The 24,103-nt window shown below is 32.8% G+C and overlaps 2 protein-coding genes across 9 annotated transcripts in view; one reads left to right on the forward strand and one right to left on the reverse strand.

Annotated features, from left to right (window-relative positions):
- The first annotated feature begins 465 nt into the window (after positions 1-465).
- On the forward strand, positions 466-3,731 carry lark (RNA-binding protein lark). The gene is made up of 4 exons (XM_076408474.1): positions 466-602; positions 1,517-2,195; positions 2,781-3,130; positions 3,183-3,731. Exons 2-4 carry the CDS (start codon positions 1,527-1,529, stop codon positions 3,229-3,231), a joined length of 1,068 nt encoding a protein of 355 aa, XP_076264589.1. The 5' UTR covers positions 466-602; positions 1,517-1,526; the 3' UTR covers positions 3,232-3,731.
- Positions 3,732-4,763: 1,032 nt separating this feature from the next.
- Positions 4,764-24,103, reverse strand: part of tkv (serine/threonine receptor kinase thickveins) — a 305,330-nt gene continuing 285,990 nt past the window's right edge. For all 8 annotated transcript variants that reach the window (XM_076408459.1, XM_076408430.1, XM_076408422.1 and 5 more), the window contains 2 exons: positions 7,304-7,479; positions 4,764-7,248 (listed from right to left, as the gene is read on the reverse strand). In XM_076408459.1, coding sequence (XP_076264574.1) covers positions 5,947-7,248; positions 7,304-7,479 — 1,478 coding nt within the window. In that variant the 3' untranslated portion in view covers positions 4,764-5,946. The remainder of the gene's footprint in view (positions 7,249-7,303; positions 7,480-24,103) is intronic.

Genomic DNA, 24,103 nt, shown 5'->3' on the forward strand with positions numbered 1-24,103 from the left:
ATTAAAGAATATTAATAAAGAATTAATTATTAGGAATTGATTTGTTTTAAAGTAGTATTTAGTAGTTTATTATAATTTCTCTTTGAAAAAATTATGTAAAATGCAATTTTCCATTACATCTAATAAATAAATTAAAAGATATTTTATAATTATTGAATATCCTAATAAATTTTACATGTTGCGCCATCTACTGGATTTCTAAAACACAATAATGAATAATTTTTATTGACACTTTCTTAAGTTCTAGTATATTGCGTTAGATGGTACTGAATTTTCTTATTTTCCTTTTTTAATATTTTTAAAGTGTTATTTCATTATAATAATTAAATAATAATAGTAATTTAATATATACTAATAGTAATTTAGTATTTTGTTAATACAAACATTTAATTTTCCTAGAGTTATTTATACAATACATGTTGGCAACACTGGAAGGAAATTACAAAACTGTCAGTCTAAGCTTCCTCTTAATTGTCATTGAAGTTTTTGTTGGCGTCGGTTCGGTCCTAAGGTGTTCTTAATTTTGTACAGGTTTTTGCCTGTCTTGTGTTTCCAGATATTAGTTAACTTAATTTCGTAACCATTGCAAACTCATCAGACAGGTAAGAATATTCCTATTTTTTACCGGATTTAATATTAATTAAGAGTAAGTTTTTATGGCGTCTCAACACAGAATGGTCAATCATACTTGATACCTTTAATTAATACACCCATTCAACTATCTTAACAAATTATTTCGCTTATTCGTTTATTTTTTATATATGTATATCTTGTCGATATTTTTATAATGAAGTTTATGACTCCTTTCAGTTAATCGATTTTCTCATGTCGGCCATTTTAGTTCGGAAGATTTTCATAGAATGCTGTCATTTTTTAATAAGATGTATTGTTTTTAAACTTTATAGGCTTCTTTATAGATTAAATTTAAAACTTCTTAGATTTCTGACGAATTTGTCTACGGCTTCATTGTAGTTGCACGAACGAATAATGCAAAGAAAATCTTTTAAATTTAAAGTTATCGGCCAATTTGAGATACCTTCATTTACATGTTAAACAAATCATTAACTAAGGTGGGTGATTCAAGCCGTATATTTCCAATTGGTTTGAATGCTCGCACTTTCAGTTTCTATACCATTCAACAGTGATAAAATTGTCCCTGTGTCTTTGATAGTCGTAGGGGTTGTATGAGAAGTGGCTGCCTGTTAATTAATATATTAATTTCTGGCCTTTTCTTATTTAATTTAAGTAATACTATTTATCTCCCAAAATTTGAAATCAGTGGTATTTAATTACAAAAATATATAACATTTATTAAATACCTTGTAATATTTTATTGATGTACTGTGGTGTATTGTAACACTTATATATAACAATTTGTTCGAGGTAACGGTACTATACCTGTAGAATGTTTTCCGAACGTAAAATGGATGATTTGAATTGTATAATCAGCGTTGCTGTACGCGTTTGGCGGCCGCACGCTTATCCTTTCCCAATTTTCACGTGTTTCGACTTTCAGGCCGGACAAGATGCCGGGTTTTAGCAGCGCGGGCACGTTCAAAATATTTATCGGGAACCTCGCCGAGAAAACCAGCGTGTCGGATCTACGACCCTTATTTGAGAAATTCGGCAAAGTAGTGGAATGCGACGTCGTGAAGAATTACGGGTTCGTCCATATGGAAAATGAATCTGAAGGCCGCGAAGCTATCCAACAATTAAACGGAACCATGGTCAACGGGCAATCGATGAAATGCGAGGCGGCGAAAAGTCGTAAGGCACCTCAAACGCCAACCACGAAGATATTTGTAGGTAATCTAACGGATAACACGAAGGCCCCTCAAATCCGTGAGATGTTTAAAAAATTCGGCACGGTTGTCGAGTGTGATATTGTTCGCAATTATGGATTCGTTCATCTCGAATCGTCGGGGGACGTGAACGAATCTATTAAAGAACTCAATGGCACTATAGTAGATGGGCAACCAATGAAAGTGCAGCTTTCAACGAGTCGTGTTCGTCAACGACCCGGAATGGGCGATCCGGAACAATGCTATCGATGCGGACGTGGTGGACACTGGTCGAAGGAGTGTCCCAAGATTATGGGACCAGACAGATTTCGTGAACGCATGTTCGGACGCGATCCCTACCCCCCACCGCCGCCGCCACCGTTCCTTCGCGAGCGGATGATGGGACGCTTTGGGGTAATACGCGACTTCTTACTCTTTATTTTTAATTTCAAGCGTTTGCATATTACCAAATTTTAATATTGTTTGCATAGTTTCCTTAGAAGGCGCTGAAATGGATGGTCTTGTACTTGAAGTTGAAGCGTTTTTGGAATCTACTATGTCGTAACTGCTTAACAGTATATATTCTAAATTTGAAACCATTGAGGAATTTTTCATTTCATATTTTAGTAAACAAATTGAATGCATTAAGTAGAATATTATTTTATAGTATTTGTTATGATTAAACAATACTGAGAAATTTTTTGATGGCTAATGTAACTGTAACATGTAAGATATCATATTTCTAGTTATTTGATGCAGTACACCCGCGAAGAAAGATCTTTATTAATTCCAATTCAAAGATCTTTTCTCCAGTAAAATTAATTATGTTTCCACTAATTTCAATTATTTAATTTCATTTCAAAGTACATAACTCATTTCATATTTTTAACAAATATATGTTACAGTATATTTTTAATATGATTTAAAAGCGTTTATGTTAACTTACAATAGTAAATGTTCTAGTACACTGGGAGTAATATGTACTTTTTGTATATGTAGGATTCATTTGACTACTATGATAGGAGGTATCCAGAAGATTCACGGGATTTATATGAACGGCGATATTCCGGTATGCCGCCACGAAGCGATATGGGTATCCGCGGTAGTCGAGATTTTCTTCCACCGTTGCCTCCACGAAGAGAGCCGCTTCCGCCAATGCCAACAATTGGCCTTAGGGGACCATCATCTAGTAGCATTAGCAGTCGGATGAGTGATCCAAGCTTCCCCAGAGGATCTAGCGATTATGGAATGTTCAGTAGACGATCACCTCCTCCAACAAGTACAATATCAGGGACTAGGATGAGTCGAATGTATGAAGATTTCAGTAGAGATTCGTTTGACGAAAGGCGGTACGTTTGTAGTTATTTTATCCTTACATTACTGTAACATGTGGTTTTTTAGGCCAACAATGAGAGGTCCTTCGCCTTCAAGAAGATATGCCCCATACTAATATAATGTGCATAAACCCATCGGATTTTTTATCAGCAACTTAAAGACTATCGAAAGTCGAATTAAGTAATTTTAGATCTATATTTTGCAATTTGCAAATTGTCGGGAAATACCCGTTTGTATATTACCTTTAAACTGATAAAGGTATTTTTTAATTAAGTGACCAAGTTTCTTTTTTATTATTGTGATTTTGTGGTAATATAGGACTTTATTTCAAGTGTTTCGTGTTTTATCTCATACGTTGCTGTTTTTTTTTCCGTGACTATTTACTAGTTGAAAATTATTTCATTATTTGTATACAAATGGAACAATAAAAACATGACATCACCAATATTAACTTTCTATTTGCTGACCATTAAAATTTCCTCTATTCCATAATTTATTATGATCTATTGGGATCAATTAGATATAGAAAAGCTTGATAGTCAGCAGATAGCCCATTGTTTCACTTGAGGTTGTTATTGAATCTTAAATAATAAAGTGTTATTTTAAAATACACAAGTTTTTAACTCCTTTTTTCCTAGCTTGACATGGTTAACCAACTAAAAGTTTCTAGCAGTGGTTTTTTAAGGTTTGGTGTATTATGTTTGCATTCTTTAATTTAATTACCAGTTCTGACAGACGAGTAAGTCGTTCGTGAAGTAAGTTTAGGAACTAAAATGCATTTACATAAATTTTTCTTTCACTTAATATTCTCAGGAAGTTCACATGTTTAGTTTTAATTTCTTTTAAGAATGCCTTCATTTCATATTGGCTGTCGGCATGTATTTTGAAGTTGTATATTCTATGAGTCTTTCACTTAATCGATTGCTATATATTGAGAATTATGTATATAAAACAATTTTCTGAATCTTAGGTTCAGTAGATAATGTATGTTTTCCTTTTTATATGGACATCATATCTATTCTCAAACTTTTCTAATTGGATTTCTTGAACAGTGTCATCTAAGAATGTTGGATTAGCATAATTACTCCATTAATCCAATAGGCACTGTTAATATAAAACAGGACGGGGCGAGAGTAATTCTTCCACGAAAATTGTAATTCTGGTATACTGGTCAGTAACGTAAGGAAAAAAATTAGTTATAGTGTAGTGAGGATAGGTATACTTGGGCTTGAGTATACTAATTTTTATATTAGGAACTTCTAACTCTGATACCATCAGCAGAGATTACTGGAAACAAGAGAACCCCCCTAGAGTGATAACAATTACATTCCATTTTAATATGTTGAACTCAAACCAGAATTTTTTGCTAGTTATCTTACATCGAGGAGCAGGAACAGATCTCTATTCTATTCAACTTCCTGATGTTTTCATTTTTAAATATTACCTTTATCCCAGAACAACATAATTAAGGTGAGCTTTCGAAAAGCCTGCTATTATGCACCAGTTATAATTATCAATAACATGATGACTTTCCTTGGTTATTAAAGATATTTTTTTCTTACCTTTACTATGACTTTATGATGTCTATGAAGATACCAAATATAATTTTGGAATGTAGGAACAGAATGGGAGAAAAAGAAACAAAAATAATTTCTATAGATTTATTACAATTTGTTTACACATTTTTATACATAACACAACATCCAAAGATCAGTCTTGCAATAAAAAATTACTGCACATTCAATCAACATTGGTAAAACTAAAAAAAGGTAAACGTTAAATATCTACAAATGTAAATGCACATTCTAACAGTCACTCGGCCTATCTATTAAAACAAAATTAAAAACTGTTTGTGTTAAAGCATCAGAAATAAGAGAAAAAATAAAATGTTACACAGAAAAACAAATAATTGCACAGTATTTTAGATTTCTTTTGAGCAACTGGTTTTAATAGTAGATAATTTGATTCATTTCTGAGTGCAGTTTTAACAAGTGAAAATTTTACAGAATTTCTACAAGTTTCATTGTTTTACAGAATAAAAAGTGGATTGTCTGGCAGCACCAAGAATGTGTCGTTATTTTGTATTACATGTGTCTAAAATCCCATATCAAATATAATTTTTGTTTAATACACATTTTAAGTTTGATACACATTTTATAGTTAGTTGTTGGTACCTCCATGTAATACAAAATTTATAACCGATACTGTAAATTAACTGCATATTTTATTACATATTTCTATACAATAACCCATGTATATTTACTTAAGATGGCACCGTATTAGGAATCCTTGATCATTGAATGGCGTTACAAGAAGGAATTGGTACTGCAATGTAAGGATATAATTTGCGCGGGTTACTGCCTCAAGATTTTGAATATTGTCGAAATTGTTTCAGTATTTTTGGGAAATATACGTAAACCAACCTGATAACAGACATCAAATTCCGTTCATTTTAACAATTAAATATCATTTAAACGTAGGAAGTTTACGTATTATTCCTTTTATTATAGGTACATTAATTCATTTAAAGCTACCTCTGGTATTTTATAATATTTACAACTTATCCTCGTAATATTTACATTTGGTTGGATCTCCAGTAATCTTGCTGATTTGACTTAAACTTATAGCAAGGGTAAGGTTCATTTTTTCAATGAAAAATAGTACTTGTACAAAATACTGTTAGAAAATTAACAGTTTGAAGATAATTTGGGCGTGACAACAAATGTATCACTTAAAAATACTTTGCAATTAAAAATTATATATACATAATAGCAATATTACGGAGAAAGTTTGTACACTATTCTAATTTAAAAAATATATTTATATAACACTACACAATTTTTACACTGACATCTGGGTCGAATTTTGATAAGGTCTTTTTCACTCGCAATGACGTTAACCGAACATCTGGATTAGTATGCCAACACTCTTGCATTATTTTAGTAATCGTTTGAAGCAATTCTTCCGATTCCCATCTAGGCGATATCTGCGGCCGTATCTTCTTTAAGCATACGACTTGCATCATGTCATCAAAACTAGGGTCGTTAGGTACACAATCGTAATATGGCACTGCATAATCGTCGATAACTTTCATTTTATCGCCCGTAGTGCATCTTCGCATCATTTCCCACAGCACCAGGCTGAAGGCGTACATATCAGCTTTTTTATGGGCTTCAAAATCATGCATGTTAATAGATTTGTCCAGTAGTTCTGGAGCCATGTACCTACGTGTACCGCTCCGTACATTTGGTGGAACGTCAATTTCTTGTGTATCACTGAGATATTTAACAGCAAGGCCGAAATCAGCGATACAACATTCGCCATTTCTCATCACTAGAATATTTTTACTTTTAATATCCCTGTGGGCGATAGCTGGCTTACCCCGAGTGCTGAATATTTCAGTATGAAGATGGCTAAGACCGCTAGCTATACTTTTTGTCATTACTAATAGAGAAGTTGGATCAAGACACTGATTCTGCAGGAAATCATATAACGAACCGTTCTCATGGTAATCTGTTATTAAAAGCATCTGCGTCCAACTTCCTGTTCCTTTAATATCTGCCGCAATAAATCCAAGGATATTTTCGTGTCTCATTAAAACCGTCTGATAGATTTCAGTCTCCCTAAACCAGCTCTGTTCTTCAGTGGTAAAGAAAACTTTTACAGCAACTTTCTCACCACGCCATTTCCCTAACCAAACCTCGCCATATCTTCCTTTCCCTACGGACATCACCATTTGAATTTGTTTCGATATCGTTCTTTGTACTAATATGGGCAACCCAGAACCAGAACCACTAGACTGTTCCATAAGGCTGGTTAGTGGACCGTGCACCTCCATATTGGCGTACTTGTGTACAGGATAATTTTTCGAATATCCATTGAACTTATGTTGTACTTCCTTTTTTCGATATTTTATAATAAAAATAGCAATACAAAAGATAAATAAAATAGAACAAAGTGTCGCGGAAACCAATAAAACTGTATATGGCAAGTTCTCGTGCGTTCCGAAAGTAGGTACATCTGGTGTGGGTCGTGGTGTGTACATTGGAGTCAAGTTCTTGTTACAAAAGTCGGCATCATCGCAACATTCGATGGTTTTACTGACGGTGTGTGGAACCAGGTAACCTTTGCACTAGAATAAAATAAAAATTAGATTTTCAATTTCCAACGAAAAATAAGTCAGTTACCTGCATAAGGGTTCCTTCACCACCTGGAAGACATCCGTATCTCCTGAGAGGATATTCTTCGCCGTCGTTGCTGACAACAGCCTTGACGTCGGTGAAGCACATACCACCCAACTTAACTTCACAAGTTCCATTGGGTGCATTATTTGGACAATGGCCTTCGCAGTAACACCTTCTCACTACAAAAGAAAAAAATTCGTTAATATATAATTCAACAATTTAAATTTACAATTTAATTTTAATTTAAATTAAATACAATCTTAAAACAACACAAAATAATATTTATATTATATGAAAAACATTGTATCTATAGTATGTATTTGATATATCCGTGTCAATGAAATAGCCAATCTGACAACATTGCATATAGCTTTTGTGGATGTGGGTGTACCAAGGCAAGCCTGACCTAACTGTTACAGACACATTAAATACTATTGATCAGTTTAGATAATGTAATCGAAAAAAATCGGTTAGTTATTACGACACAGTTCAAAACATTCATGGTCGATTGTTTTTTTCTTGGAAGATCTACGAAATAAATTTCCGAAATCCCCGAAAAATAGATTTTAAATCTCATTAGAACATTTGTATTCAACAAGATAGATGTTCTACAGTTAATAAATGAATGATAATGAATTTTGCAATTTCGTTTGCAACAAGTTCATCGGTACACCCGAAATTTAAAACATTCTAAAAATAAAATATCGAATAAATGTTAGTTGATAATACGGTCCTGAAGAGGCATTCAGACGTGATTCACAGAAACAATGAGGCAATCTAATGAAGTTTTCGAACGCGTTAAGTACACTTTGCTGATAATGGGTTTCAGTAAATAGTAAAGCAGTTCAATGACTGCTGGTTTGTATATGTGAGTAGTTTATTTTTAGCCGTGTGATTGTACGGCGGTTTTAGCATAAATTGGGAAACTGGATGGCGATTAGATCTTATTCATTATACATTTAGGAGTATCTTTATCAATTAAGGTTTATTTTGACTGAATCTACTGATTAACGTGGACTTCGAACCACGGCCCTCGACCTTAAACCAACCTCCTTTACTCAATCTAATTATTGCCGAGTCTGGTATCATTGAGTATAGTTGGATTTTACTCTATACTAGCCATTGGATTAAATACAGCGTTATGACATTGTCTATTCGATCAACGTTATCTTTAAATTGAACAGATAGAAGAACCTTATATAGATATAAAACAACAGTTTTCTGTGTAAACAATGATGTATGCTGCAGAAGTAATATTAATGACGAAATAAGATGAAAATAAACTAAGAATCGTAGAAACAGAAAGTAAAATCAATACTGTATAAGAACAAATAAATGAATACTTTTGTCTATTAAAAGCAAAGAAACAAATAAATAAGAAAAACAATACAAGATGTAGTAAAGTAGTTGGAACAAGTGACATGAGAAACTACAAAAGAAAAAATGCAAATATAATATATAAAATTTATATTAAAATGTATTAATCATATTAGCATTATATATAAAATACGTGAATATAATTGAGTGGATGCCAGTCGCAAATAGGAATGAGCAAAAACCAAGAAATGTGGCGTGGATGAAGTTAAGTCTATTGGATACAGGAATAAGAAAGCATATCAAGGAGTAAAATAAGAATAGGACAGATTAAATATTTTCACAAGAACCTAGAAAACCTTTTATAAGTGGGTACAAGTGGGTGCTAATCATACACTCTTGCTCGTCATTTGCTCGTATTTTAATCAAAACGCAACTTTATGTTTATATAACATAAATATACTTTTCACTTATCACTTAAAAAGGAATGCAGGTTTGTAATTATTTCTAAATTGATTGAGATTGTCCAGACATCCGGGCAATAGTGTAAAATTTTACCAGGAAAAACGTCACGCCAGCAATTAAGCTGGGTAAGACCGGACGGTTTCCAAATTGGTCACTTAACAGTTAATAAGCTGAATATCGAGGTCAATGATTCAGAGTTTAGGTTAAGCGTAGGCCCAGTTACTAACAAAATACCAATGTGCGGTGGTTGATTGTGCCTAAAATCCACATATATGTTGCATCATAGGACTTTTGGCTACGGCTACACTGCGTATTTAAGTACTTATTTTGGGAATGAATGATAGTGATCAGTGTGACGTCTAGACAAAGGCAGTTTAATTATGTTTGAACAGATTTAAATCCTCAGTGTCGTTTTATATCGCTGTTAAATAAGTTAATTTTAATTAAATTTTAAAAGTATATTAATGATTTCCCTCTCACATTACATAATTTATGAGGCTGAAAAGTCCTGGGCATAACAAAGAAAACGCGTTTTTTTGTGTTCAAAATTGGCTATATTCATCAACGTAATCTCCAACAAGAGCCACACAATAATTCGAGCGCCGTTATAACATTTCAATACTACTTTTGTAGAACTATTTATCTTTTGCCTCAAAATAGGCTGTCACCAGTTACACTGTCACCCTCAGATGACAACTGTTTTGATTCCGGTGTGAAGTGATGGATCCGTTGTCACATATTGATTCAAAAATTTCGGTTTTGTTAGTTTAAACATGGCCAAACACTACTCAGAATCATTAATATGTTCTTGTTTTTGATCAACAGTGAGCAAACGTGGCACTACTTTAAACAGAACATTGTCATATTCAAATGCTCATGCAATATAAAATCAACATTTTTTTTTGGTATCTTTACGACGTTAGCTAACTTACACAACTTCACTTTTCGATCATTCAAAACGATTTTATGGATTTTTTTGAAATTTTGTGGTTTTAACAACTCATCTGGACGTCCACTGCACTCCCATCAAGAAGCAGTGTAAAATTAAAACACGAAATTGTTTTTGATCCATTGTTTTGAAAATAAATGTAGCGTGTGACTTTTCAGCCTATGTGTTTATATATATCGATTCCACTAGTGGTAGCAAGAAAAGTAATTTACATTAATGTGTGCAAAATACCTTGGAATCCATCTTGACGGTAGATTAAATTGGAAGCATCACGTTAGACAAAAAGCAAAACACATTAGAACCAAAATAAAACAACTATACTGGTTAGTCGGAAGATACTCTCAACTTGATCTAAAATCAAAGAGGTTGATCTATAATACAATTATAAAGCCAATTTGGACCTATGGGGTGCAAATATGGGGTTGCACTAAAAATTCAAATCAGTTAGTCATACAGCGCTGTCAAAACAAGGTTCTTCGATTGATTACCAATGCCTATCGCTATGTAACCAATGAAGAACTGCACGATGACCTGGAAATCAAATGGATTTGCGAAGTTGTGCAGGATTTCGTCTTGAAACACGAAAGAAGATTACTAAATCATACTAACGTGGAAGCAATACAACTGCTGGACAGCGCGCAGGATGTCAGGAGATTGAAACGAACAAAACCATACGAACTTGTGTGAACATTTAGTGTGTACTATTAGTGTAAACTATAGCTATAAGTTAATAATTAATAAATAATTATAATTTTATAATTGAGGAATACATACTGATGTATTTTCTCGCACTCGTCTTGCTTGTTAATTAATCCAAGTACATAGGAAAAGTAGTAATAAATTAATTGTAAATTAAGATTGTACTAAGTGTATCTAATAAATATGTTATAAGAAAATTAATGTAAAAGAAAGTAATATTAACAATGACCAAAGACCGCGGTAAATAAGGGCTAGTGGAGAGGACTAGATTGACAATAGAATATTTAACTTTTTATTTTAAGACAAGACCAAATATAAATAGAAGAAATCATGTTACTTTTTGTGATGTAGTTCATTTGCTTTTGTCTAATGATCACAATAAATGAACGTATATTTCCTACACACGGCGATTTATTACTTATTTTTTTAACGCTCCTTTTGTTGTTAACCTATTCACGTTCTTGTAGTGGATCTACTGGATTGCTTCGGGTCAAAAACGATAGACAGCGTGATCTAGACCGAAACAATGGTGAAATTATCTGAGTGAATCTAAAGAAAAAAAACCTTCGCAGATTTTCGAACACGTGTTCAAAGGTTATACAAGGGGCCACATTGTAACGATTGGTACAGTACCCTATGAGTCAGTAATGGCATTGTTCTTTTAGTTGTAACGTCAAAGATTTGAAGAACTCGATAACGTATCTATTTAATTAGAGATTAAATGTTACCGTTGTTGTTTTTATTGATGCGATTTCGCGTAAATATTTATGATCGTGAATGGTGTGGAAATGTTTTTTGTATGATCTAACCGATGAAGATCAATAACCGGTAGAAACTCTCAAAATAAATAAACGAACAAGACAATGTCTACGCTAAAAATGTGTTTAATGTTAGATAACATTTTTATGATTGTTACTATAACCAATATGGCAAAAAATATAACGTGTACTATATTCAAGTAATGCATAATATATAGCGAGTGTGCAAAAATGCAAATAGTATCACTGTAAAATTCTTGAAAAGGTTAGTAAAAAATTAAATTGGTTAAAGAAAGTTACTGAAAGAAATATTACCTGTATATTGAAAAACACAGCCGTACAGGTGAAACTGAGCTATGGCTAGAATAATGAATTAACTTAAATGCACTGTAAAGTATCGAGATTGGATTACATAAAATTTCTGACCAAATAGTTCAAATGTTTGATACACATTTGTATTCATTCATGTTTACTCTAAGCTATTTCATATAATGAAAATTAACGAAAGACAATGTGTGCAGATGCAGTTTACGTATTAACAGACCGCACAAGCACGAATACCATAACAACACTAAATATTTCGGAATGAATCCTGATAAATATCTCAGGAAGGAACATGTAAAAAAGAAAAGGAAAGAACTAGAATTAAACTATAGAGAAAATGTATTAGTTAATTGGAAGAAAATCACAATTATCAGTACATAATAAATTGCCATTATACAAGCAAGTGCTGAAACCTATAAGGACATAAGAATTCAATTATGGAGATGTTCCGCGAAAATATAAATACAATACTTTAGGTTTTCCAGAACCAAGTGTAGGTACATCCTGATACTACAGGAGTGATTACTTACACCCAAACCTTAAGATGCCGTTTAAAACTCAGGAAACCAAGATAATTTCAAGGAAGCATGAGGACAGACTTATGTCAATATCGAAGTAATACAACACTTGCATAACATTACAACAGGACACATATACATAAATATTATTACAGCAGAGACTAAGATAGGGTCGATGATATGTAGATATATACCTATATTGAAGTTATTCTAAAGACAAATTGTGGATTAGTCGACAACCGGCTTAATAGCTGATGGTTTGAATCGCACAAGTTAGGGGTGTTGGTCACCGGAAAAAAAATTGTCAAATATTAGTCTAAAATTTTATTTTACTAAATATTTTAAAAAACAGTGGATGAGTGGATATTTTAAATTAAGTACCAATTTAAAAGGTTTATTAAAAATTATATTTAATTTATTTTGAAAAAATATCGATATATTATTTCCAGAAAATATTTTTATATTATTTTTTTGCATCCCTACCACAAGTCATGCCAAGACTTCTCTAAGTTGGTCACTGGCTGTCGATAGGTAGGCCGAGGGCCCTGGTTCGAAGCCTACGTTGAGCGGTATGTCCAGTCCAAATAAGGCAGATTTTAGGTTTTGCCTTTGCATTTTAACTTTTTTGTCAAATTATTTTTATATAATTGAGTAGTAGTCATGGATAGTACAAATGCTTAAATGATTAATAAAATGCCCGTTTGCTGAAGGGCTATATGCTGCTCATCGGAAATATACTATTCTGACAGGTTACCTAATTCATGTAAATTTTGATGAAAGTTCTGAAACCTTGCTTACGGTTCCCCAAACCTACAAAAAGCTCTACAAAAAATTCAAAGCTATGAAAATATAAGCCATACACTATACTATTTTAATAAAAAGAAATTATTGTGCACTTCAGATATATATGTAGCACAATTTAATAAAATACGGTACGGTTCTGCCCAATCTTTCGATAATACTTTGATGTTATTGTTTCCACTAAATTGAAAGGTCGTTAAATCGATATCACAGCATCAAATCGTTTCTATTGCCATCTTATAACCGTTACAACGACATCGAATTCGCAGAAAGAGTCACGAACAGTTCCAAAGTAGGAGAGGAGATGTCTTCCTCTAATTAGACGAAGCCGCGTAAACGAAACAAGACGAAAGCGGAAGACGTATAAGCATTCCCTGTCCGAAAATCGCTCAATTAAGAAAATTCCATCTAATTAGAAGGGTCCCGAAAACGGACAAAACGAAACGAAATCGAAAAGATAGCCGATGGCATTTTTAGGGGGTCGAGAAAAAAAAATCATTCCCATCTCCGAGAACATTAATAAACGGCTTTTCAGTTCAACGACTGTTAAATTGGTGTGGCCCCGTGTAACCCGAAGACAATAAAAAATCGTTTTGATTTTATCGAATGGTTTGTCCGTTGATTCCGTTCGAACCGAGAAATCGAAGAACATTACCGTTGTTGTTTGCCTTTTTTGTGTTCTTTGTTCGCTCTTTGTTAGGATTTATAGTGATGTATGGGTTGTTAACGTGTTTCTTGACGAAAAAATGTAGGGGTATTGTTCAAACACTATTATTATTTTCATCGGTAGTATTGTTTTCTTTTTCGAGACAAATGCATATGTACTATTGTTGCTGTATGAGGTGTAATTCATATTCTATCAGAACAATAAAATTGTTTTGTATGATCAAATGCATCTTTAAATCAAATTGATGAGAATGTGACATAATTATTTAATAGAAGTGCCCATATCTTCTGAACGTTAAATTTAAAAGAACAACACAACAAGCTAATAAAACTGCATAGTCTCTGTAAATTACAACTCTCTAATAACAAAATGATATTAGAAAAACAGATCAAAAAGAATGTCATCTGTTTAAACCTAGTACGATAGGATGTATTTACTATGCGGCAATAGAGCTTGTATATATTATAGTTTATGAATTGGTTTCATTAATTCGAAATTTCACTTATTATCCAAATAATTAGTTATATCATTTACCTTTATAAATCACTTTAATTACAATCTTATTAATAGCTTAATTATTAAAATACACAATGTTATTTTACGACTACTAAAATCTAACATTTCTTCTTCGCATTGTCTTTATTGAATTAGGGTTGCTATCACAGCAACGTGGAATCAATAAATCTACTGGACAACACAATCAGAAGATTGAAGCGAACCAAACCACACGAACTTCTTTAGTGTATAAGTGTATTCTTAACTTTAGCTTAAGTAGATTAGTTTTATTTTAATTTGGTAAATACATACTGATGTACTAATTCCGTACTCGCCTGGCTTGTATATTAACGCAAGTACAGCAGAACAGTAGTAATAAATTAATTTGTAAATTAATATTGTACTAAGCATATTTAATGTAAAATGTAAATAATAAAAAAATTATGTCTTTGTTTTGTATATGATAATATAATAAATTTTCAAAAACTAATTCATTTCTATATAGATAATAGGATCAAGATGACATATGATTCCTTTATATATTTTAAAAAAATAGTAACAGATAATATGATTCTGCTGCTTTCTTTTAACTATCGATAATAAAAAAACATCAAATCCAGACCCATGAATATAATTAAACAGTACAACTTCAGACTGCTTTAAAAATAATTTTAATTCCCAGGAAACAATAAGTTAAATAAATTATAAGGTTCCTCTTATGTAAATTTCAGATAGCGTTTTTTTTTTGTTCGATGTTAAATAAAAATCGTGCACACAAAATATGGCTTTCCGTTTACCAAACTCGATAATATAAACATTTGATGTAATAACTTTTTTTTCTGCGTTAGTCATTTGTTGGATAAATATGTAATAAACAAATATCGCCAGTGGATTGATTCAAGAAAAACCGACGAACTGACCTTAAAAGAACGATATATGTTTTATTTGCATTCTTGAAAACAGGATATTTAAAATTAGAATATTTTCTTCTGGTTCTAACTATGGGTATTGAGCTTACAAGAACGAGAAAAATTAAATTATGAATGGAATATGTATTATTCTAATATCATAAAATATTTCTACACGATATTATATTTCCATGGATTCTTGATGATTGGATTTATTGTTGAACATGGACTCAAAACTGCAATTCTTGATCCATTATCTCCAGTCAACACGTGCAGAAAATTTTATGTAATTTCTTTTACTTTAAACCTAAACTACCTAACGGACAGAAACTCTTGTTTAAATAATGTATAGGATGGATATACATATATAACAGGTCAATTGAAAAGTCCCCGGCCTAACACATAGATGTTGCTATTAGAAGTGAATCAATGTTTTTTAGTTAGCGCTAACCGTCAAAAGATGCGTGTATAAATTTGACAGCTGTCGGATCATTAGTTTGTGAATTATAGCATTTTGATTGAAGCAACTTTTGTTATTGCGAAAAAAATGAATAAAAAGGATTTTGGTGTTAATAAAATATTACTTTTTGAAGGGAAAAAATACAGTTGAAGCAAAAACTTGGGTTGATGCCCAGTTTCCGGACACTGCCCCAGGAAAATCAACCATCAAGGATTGGTATGCTAAGTTTAGACGTGGTGAAAGGGGCACCGAAGACGGTGAACGAAGTGGACGGCCAAAAGAAGTTGACCGACGAAGTCCAATCGATAGTCATCCAAGTACTGCACGCTCCAAAACGTGGGAAAACGCAACAGTCGGCTGGCAATGTCATGACCATGTCAAAAATCCATGAATTAGGCTTCGAATTGCTTCCTCATCCACCGTATTCTCCAGATCTGCCCTTCAGTGACTATTTGCTGTTCTCAGATCTCAAAAGAATGGTCGCTGGGAAGAAATTTTCGTCGAATGAAGAGGTGATCGACGAAACTGAGGCCTATTTTGAAGCAAAGGAAAAATCGTACTACAAAAATGGTATCGAAAAGTTGGTGTATATTATGTCTTAATCAGTGTATCACCCTTGAAGGGAATTATGCTGAATAAAAAAACTAATTTTGCTACAAAAAAAGGTTTGACTATGGTAGGCTGAGGACTTTTCAATTAATCTGTTATATGTTTATTTTTTAATAACTCTATGGAAACTGTCACTCTAAATATTTTAATATTTATTGTATAGTTACTAATGCTGTCTTGATAGCAACAATGTTATCCAATTTAGGCCTGAAGAAGGTTCGAGTAACATTGATGTTTAATATATCCCCCCAACTTTCAGCTGAATACTGGCCGATAAAAAAATGGAAGTGTTAAAGATTGAGATCTTAATCAATAATATATTTTCAATATTTAGAACGGCGTTCAAGAATTTCTTACCGTGTTGACAAGGTATCTTTTAGTAAGTGGCGGTATTGCCGTGTCGACGTAACACATAATGTAAAATTTTGCCCAACATTTAGCAGTCACCTTTTATTAGAATTTTTTGAAAGCTTTAAATAATCTAATTTTTTTCCGTTAAAAATATAATAATAGCGGTGTACTGAAATATAGTTCTCGGTTTACATATCTCAATAAAATAAACAGATACCAGATATTAACTTTAGATACCAGTATTTTGCTGTTAGTCACTTGATTGAATAAATCTCTCGAATAGAAATATGCGAAATTAGAACTGATTCAATAACATCTTAGAAATTAACCATAAAAGGCGACATACAATATACAATTCGTAAACTTGATTTATTCTGATTTCATATATCCATAAATTAACATAAAGAAAAAAAAACAAAAATAGAACCCGACTATTATTAAACAAGTTTTTTTTAATAATCACATAAAAACGTTCAATACAACAACCTGGTAGTATGATGTGGGCTAACACCAACACTATTAAAATTCGAACGTCAATGAAGCAGCAGCATAGCTTAACAAACGACAGACAGCGTCTATTTAAATCTCTGATTCAATGTTCCGAAGTTAATTAAAATATTAAAAGCTTATTATCGGCTGCCAATTCATCGAGAAAAATAACACTAATCGCAATTGATTTTTTTTCAGTACGCCTACGACGTCGTAACCCACCACGTTTTCTCCTCGACTCTCAATGGATCTTAATTTAGAAGGCGTTGTGTTAACGAATGTTAAACCGTCCGGTTTAAAACTTTTATCCCCGTCGATATTTTTAACTGCGCTTACCTTAACGGAAATGTATTTATATAAATAACTCGCCAGCTATCAATCCTGAATGGAAAAATATGGGTGGTGGATTGAGAATATCAATATTTTGATTGGCCTTTGCACAAATGAATGGAATACTTTTTCGTGTTTTATAATTAGATAGCTCGTTATCGGCCTGGAAGTGTCTTATGTAAGTTCGGCGGAGAAAATAAAATATTCAAAGTAAAATGTTATTTTTTCATAGACGGTTTTAAAAATATATAGGCAAAAAAATGAACCTCCAACTTTTTCATGAACATATAAGTCGAGAAAAAGTAAATTTTCTTAATTATTTTTTCTCGACTTTTTCCGGCTATAAAAAGTTGCTAAATATTAAAAGGCAATGCTAATTGTTTGGTGGGATTAGAAAGGAATTATCTATGATGAGCTGCTCCTCCAAGCATTAATTCGGTTAACTAACAGGTCAATTGAAGTCTCCGGTCTACGTTTTTACTGCTGTTTTACTACATTTTTTATGGGTGGGTGGCTTCAAGAGTGATGCACTGATTATAGCGATCCTCCAACTTCTCCATACCATTTTTGTAGTACGATTTGTCCATTGCTTCAAAATAGGCCTCAGTTTCGGCGATCACTTCTTCATTCGACGAAAATTTCTTCCCAACGAGCATTCTTTTGAGATCTGAGGGCAGGAAATAGTCGCTGGAGGTCAGATCTAGAGAATACGGTGGATGAGGAATCAATTCCAAGCACAATTCATGGACTTTTGCCATCCTTTTCACTGGCTTGTGACACGGCGCATTGTGTTGGTGAAGCATCACTTTCTTTTTCTTCAAATGCGGCCGTTTTTTCGACGATTTCGGCCTTCAAATGGTCCAATAACGCTATGTAATTGTCGCTGTTGATGGTCCTTCCTTTTTCAAGGTAGTCAATGAAAATTATTCCATGTGCATCCCAAAATACAGACGCCATAACCTTCCTTGACAGCCGACTGTTGCGTTTTCCCACGCTTTGGAGCGGATTCATCGTGTGCAGTCCACTCGGATGACTGTCGATTGGACTTCGGAGTGAAATAATGGCGCCATGTTTCATCCCTTGTCACATATCGACGCAAAACTCGGGTTTATTACGCTTGATCATCTTCAAACACTGCTCCGAATCAACAATTTGTCGTTGTTTTGGTCAAAAGTGAGCTCGCGCGGTACCCACTTTGCATAGCTTTCTCATACCCAAATATTCGTGAAAGATATGATGTACACGTTCAGTTTATATCTTTAGAGTGTCTGCTATTTCATTCAATGTCAATTTACGGTCATTCAAAATCATTTTGTGGATTTTTTAACTGCGTTTCCTGGTGCAGTGTCCGAAAACTCGACATCAAGCCAAGTTTTTGCTTCAACTGTATTTTTTCCCTTCAAAAAGCAATATATTATCAAAACTCGAAATTCCTTTTTATCCATTTTTCTCACAATAACAAAAGTTGCTTCACTCAAAATGCTATAATTCACAAACTAATGATCCGACAGCTGTCAAATTTATACACGTATCTTTTGAGGGTTAGGGATAACTAAACATACGGATTTAATTCTAGTAGCACCATCTGTGTCACACCAGGGACTTTTCAAGTGACCCGTTATGTAAGTGAAACAAGCGATTTAGAAGAACAATCAGAATTAATTAATAGGAAGGCCCGATTATAGAGAAAAAAAAACTAATACCTACACATTAGTTTAGGTTTATTAACAAACATGCAACAATTGACCAGGTGCATAGAAAAAGATATAATTAAGAAGCTCATGAGGGTAAAAAGATATGTTCAGCTATATTCTTAGATGTAGCACAAGCCTTCGACCTGGCGGCCTTATTCATAAGCTACAGAAAATGTTGCCGAAATAACACACTGAACTATTAAAATCGTATAGTACAGTCAGAATGGTTAGAGTCAAACAAGCAGAGGCCTACTCTATAATAAAAGTAGCTAAAGCAGGTTTATCACAAGGAAGTGTATTGGAGTTAATTATATTTTTTATTTATTACCTACTTTGCATCTGTGATGTACCACAAATGAAAATATCACGATGGCTACATTTGCTTATGATCCTGCGATTCTTGCTGTATAAGAAAATTTCGAAGTCACTTGAAAATTAGACAAGTGGCAACATAAACAACTGTACCATGTAAATAAACATTACCAAAAGTAAATCTGTACATGTGCAGTTCATGTATTATCAGACCGCATACACACCTATTACACATACTATTATTCCATATACTAACAAATCTAAACATCTCGGAGTGAATCCTGATGTAAAACTTTACTCAAAGGAACATTTAAAAAACTGGAATTTAGGAAAATGTATTGATTGATTGGAATAAACTCGTAATTATCAGTACATAATAAATTACAATTAAATAAGCAAGTAATGAAATATATATGGACATGCGGAATTCTATTATGGGGATGTTCCAGGACAAGTAACATCACAATACAAGTTCTTCAGAACAAAGTCCTGAGAAGAATTGTAGGTGCATTCAGATACTACAGGACTGATTACGCTGAGACCCTCAGATACTCAGGAAATTAAGAGAATAGTAAGGAGACATAAGGAGAGACTCCATTCTCATGTCAATATCGAAGTGTTGAAACTCTTAGATAGCCCCAGAATATGATACAGATTCAAAAGAATGAAACTATTTGAACTTGTGTTAATTTAGTGAAATGCATTTAATACTAAAACATCAGCGTTAATACATAAACATTATTTGAGACTAAGATAGGGATATTGTAAAGATAAATTGTAGGTCAGTCGGCACTTAGTAACAATGTAATATAACAATAATAATATTTAAAAAATAGAAAGGGTGTGGTTATCCATTGCGACAACGCTAGTCCAAACACATCAAAACTCTCTAAATATTGAGAAAAATTGGAAGGCAACTCTTGATGTATCAACCATATGGTCCATAACTTGCCGAGCAATTGCTCAGGTGTCTGAAAATCTTAATGGTGTAAAAGGAGCGTCAAAAGAGGCATTGGACATTTATATGAATAAATTCGCTTTAAAAAACATAAAGAAAGCCAAATTACTTTTTCCTTCAAGCAAAACAAATTTTAACGGATCAATTAATAGCGAAAGAAAAAACCAATGAAAGAAAATAGTAAAATTGGTTCTGATCATTTTCCTGCGAATAACGTAAACTTAATAAAACTCAATGACTCTCTGTAGTAACGCCGTTATAAAAATGCGAAGTGGTTTTTTACATACTTTTCCTTGCTCGGCTAAAATTTCGAGTCTTTTTTCAATTTTCGAAAGAACCTAAGTTTTAAACAAATTACTTTTCAAATTAACAGGTACTCTAAGGCTTCGTAATGCAGTTATCAACGATCCCGTAACCCTAGGTACTTGATATGGTTAACGCCGAGGATTGTGGTTTGGGACCCATGTAAAACATTGGATCCAATCTTGATAAATTATAGCAGTTAAGGGTAAGCATTTGAGATCTTCCTCCATGGATTTTCAGTGCATATACTCGGTTAAAAGATTACTTGAAAAGTAGCTTGATTCGTCATTTATGCACCACTTAATATTTTATATTAATTTTAATAAAATAAATCACAAAAGGAAAACAACTTGATAAATTTACCTGTTATTAGTTGCTTTACTATTATTCACTAACATTAAATAACATGGAAAGCATATTTTGCACTACATTTGCTCCATGGAAAATTATGGTGCACTGTTGGCAACACATATTTTAGAGAATTGATCCTTTAACGAATACAACATATGAAGTACAAAATGGTACATAGTGTCGCAGGCCAATGGATGAAAATAAATGGCGACAGCAAGTCGTAAGATATTATCAGCGTTTAGTCGTTTCTCTTCTTTCGTTTGTTGTTGATTTATTGAGTGATAATTTCAGATTTTCAAGAATATGTATTAATATTCAATATTATTTAAACCCCAGCAGTAGCCTGCGCCACTCGATTCGTAATATCTGATTATGGATATAATAATATCAAAATATTCATGATGATTACTATTACTGATATATAAGTTTTTCGGTATAATACAAGAAAGTATATTGTTAATAAAAATAATATTTCTTGAATGAAATATACACAGGTGTATAACATTTCAAGGAAACGTGGGTAATGCAAAAAAACACATCGTATATTTTATTTATGTAAAGTACAAAAACAAGATTTAGTATCAGAATTAACTTAACAAGAGTATAGAAAATTGTAGTGTACCATATTTATAAACGAGTTAAGATTTACATATTAATGTTAAGGTGTAACAACTTGGAGGCCTAATATGACCATCAAGACTATTACATCACGTATTGAAATTATTATTAAAAGCACTTTTAATAGAAATAAAATAGTATGTGTTTTGTATTTATTGCTGCTGGTACTAATCCCAGTGATCTGAAAAATATTGCTTATGGATATTATGGATAAACCAGATGTTGGGGTGGACACCGTGTCACTTGGACTTGCTAATAAAACAACAACTTTTAATTCGTTCAACTTGAAACTCTACTTCGTTTTTACTTCTTACTTTTTATTGTCAAAATAGGTTCCAAGTCTGACAATCATCTCGTTAATTGAATCAAACCGCTTCTCTTCGAGCATTCTTTTGAGGATTGCAAAGATCCGATACTCACTGGGAACCAGATCTGGATTGGTGGCAAAGATACTCGTTAAATATGACCATTGTTTTGAGACCCACTATATTGTCCTGGAGAAACAACATTTTTATGCATTTGAGGTCAATTTTTCTTTCTCTACTCACCAAAAAACTACTATTAAGGTTTTCCCTATTTCAAAAACATTTTGATTGAGCAACGCTGTTTAAATGAACGTGCAACACTTATTTTGTGGAAACGTCATTTGTGTATGTGTGGCAGTCGTTAAAGCCAGCATATCACCTTTTCTCCTTCAAGAAGTAAGAGGTGGCGTCTGATGTCAGGCCAGGGATAATATTATCACTTTGAAATTTAACAGAAAGTCATATACCAAGAAAGTCAGGGCAAGTTATTATGTTTAAATATTTACCCTGCCAAAATTATAACTATATATAAAATAAATCAGTTAAATAGAAAATGGCTCTAAGCCGATAACAGGAATCGAGTCGGCCGCAGGCTTTTCACGCATTTATTACAATCGAGTGAATGAAATCATCGACTTTAAATATTACTACTGTAGAGGCGTGGTCAGATCTTTTGGCAGGACAAATGACGACCTCGAATTAGTTTGGCGCCTAAAATATTTATCTTACGAGCATTGCATAAAAAGCGCTTTTTATTTTCGCTAGTTCGATTATGATGACATCCGAAAACATTGTTACGAATTCGTTACAATTATTAAATCGCGCTTCAACTTTTAAAAAATGCCATAAAATTAAACCGGCGTCTGGAATATTCTTGGACTTATTTATAACATCATGATTTTTTATTTTAAACATATTTAACTGCAAACTAAATTATAGAAATGAATATCGCTCTTTAGCTTAATTTATTTTTAGTGCTAACAGAATTATATCATACACATGATCAAAAGTAAAGAAAGGACAAACTGGTGAAAATGGAACTGAAAGTTTTCACTTCAAGAAGGAATATATTGAGAAACACTTCTACAACTTTTTCGTATACATCATTTTTCCACTTCTTCAGGATTTAGGAAACGTGTGCCAGCCAAGCCTGCTGTATCGTTCTAAATGAGTCGTAATCAGAGGGTGCTATGCTTGGTGAGAATATTGCAGGTGCGACAGAACTTGTTTTCTACTCTTACAACATGTGGCTTAGCGTTATCATGCTATAGGATGACATCGCGCCTGTTGTTAGACATTACTGGTCTTTCTTGCAACAATACATCGTTCAATTTGTTAAATTTGTGCAAAAATATACACTGAATAACGCAATAATATATCAACATTTTTTTTGTGTAGATCAAATAATTCAACAGTTAGGTTAGGTTTTGACAGTAGTTTACATTGACACTTGGCATTTTCGCAGATAGATATCGCTAATCAAAATACATGCAAGCACGTAATAATTGGATAAATGGGGTTGTATATTTTATTTAAACATGTACATATTCCGATATAACTGCAATTAAGTAATATTTCTACCGATTATATATTTGCATCGACCTACGAAACAAATAATTTTGCGAAAAACACAGACGTATGCTTTCCGTGAAAGTTTATCGTGTTAATTAAAAGGTGTTTCAAACGTGTAAACAACGGAGACACGGTCACAAACCGCAGAAGTCGATTGTAAAATGAAGGTAAAACCGCAATATACAGAGTATTAATTTTAAATTACAACGTTATCATGTAATTTACCCACTCAGCTATAAATTATCTGGGCAAGTATCCATAGTTAAGACCATTTTGGAATAATAGCATATTTTGTTCGTCTCAATGTGGATTTACTTATAAATATCTATAAAAAGTATTCTTCAAGAAAAATGTATTGAGTATATTAAAAGTGATCGAATGCAAATGGGGCCAACAATATCCTAAATTTACAAAAATCCTTCAAAAGTCGTTAACAATCGAAGAGCATGGATATACAATTTTATAAAATATAATAGTTTAGCTTCTAGAATTTACTGAAATGAACATCTTCAGATAATATTTAAAAAACATACTAAATAATAAAATATACTAT

This window comes from Rhynchophorus ferrugineus, unplaced genomic scaffold (assembly GCF_030347505.1).
Source record: "Rhynchophorus ferrugineus isolate W39M unplaced genomic scaffold, kcgeb_rfMv2 rfM1, whole genome shotgun sequence".
In the NCBI taxonomy this organism is placed as follows: domain Eukaryota; kingdom Metazoa; phylum Arthropoda; class Insecta; order Coleoptera; family Curculionidae; genus Rhynchophorus; species Rhynchophorus ferrugineus.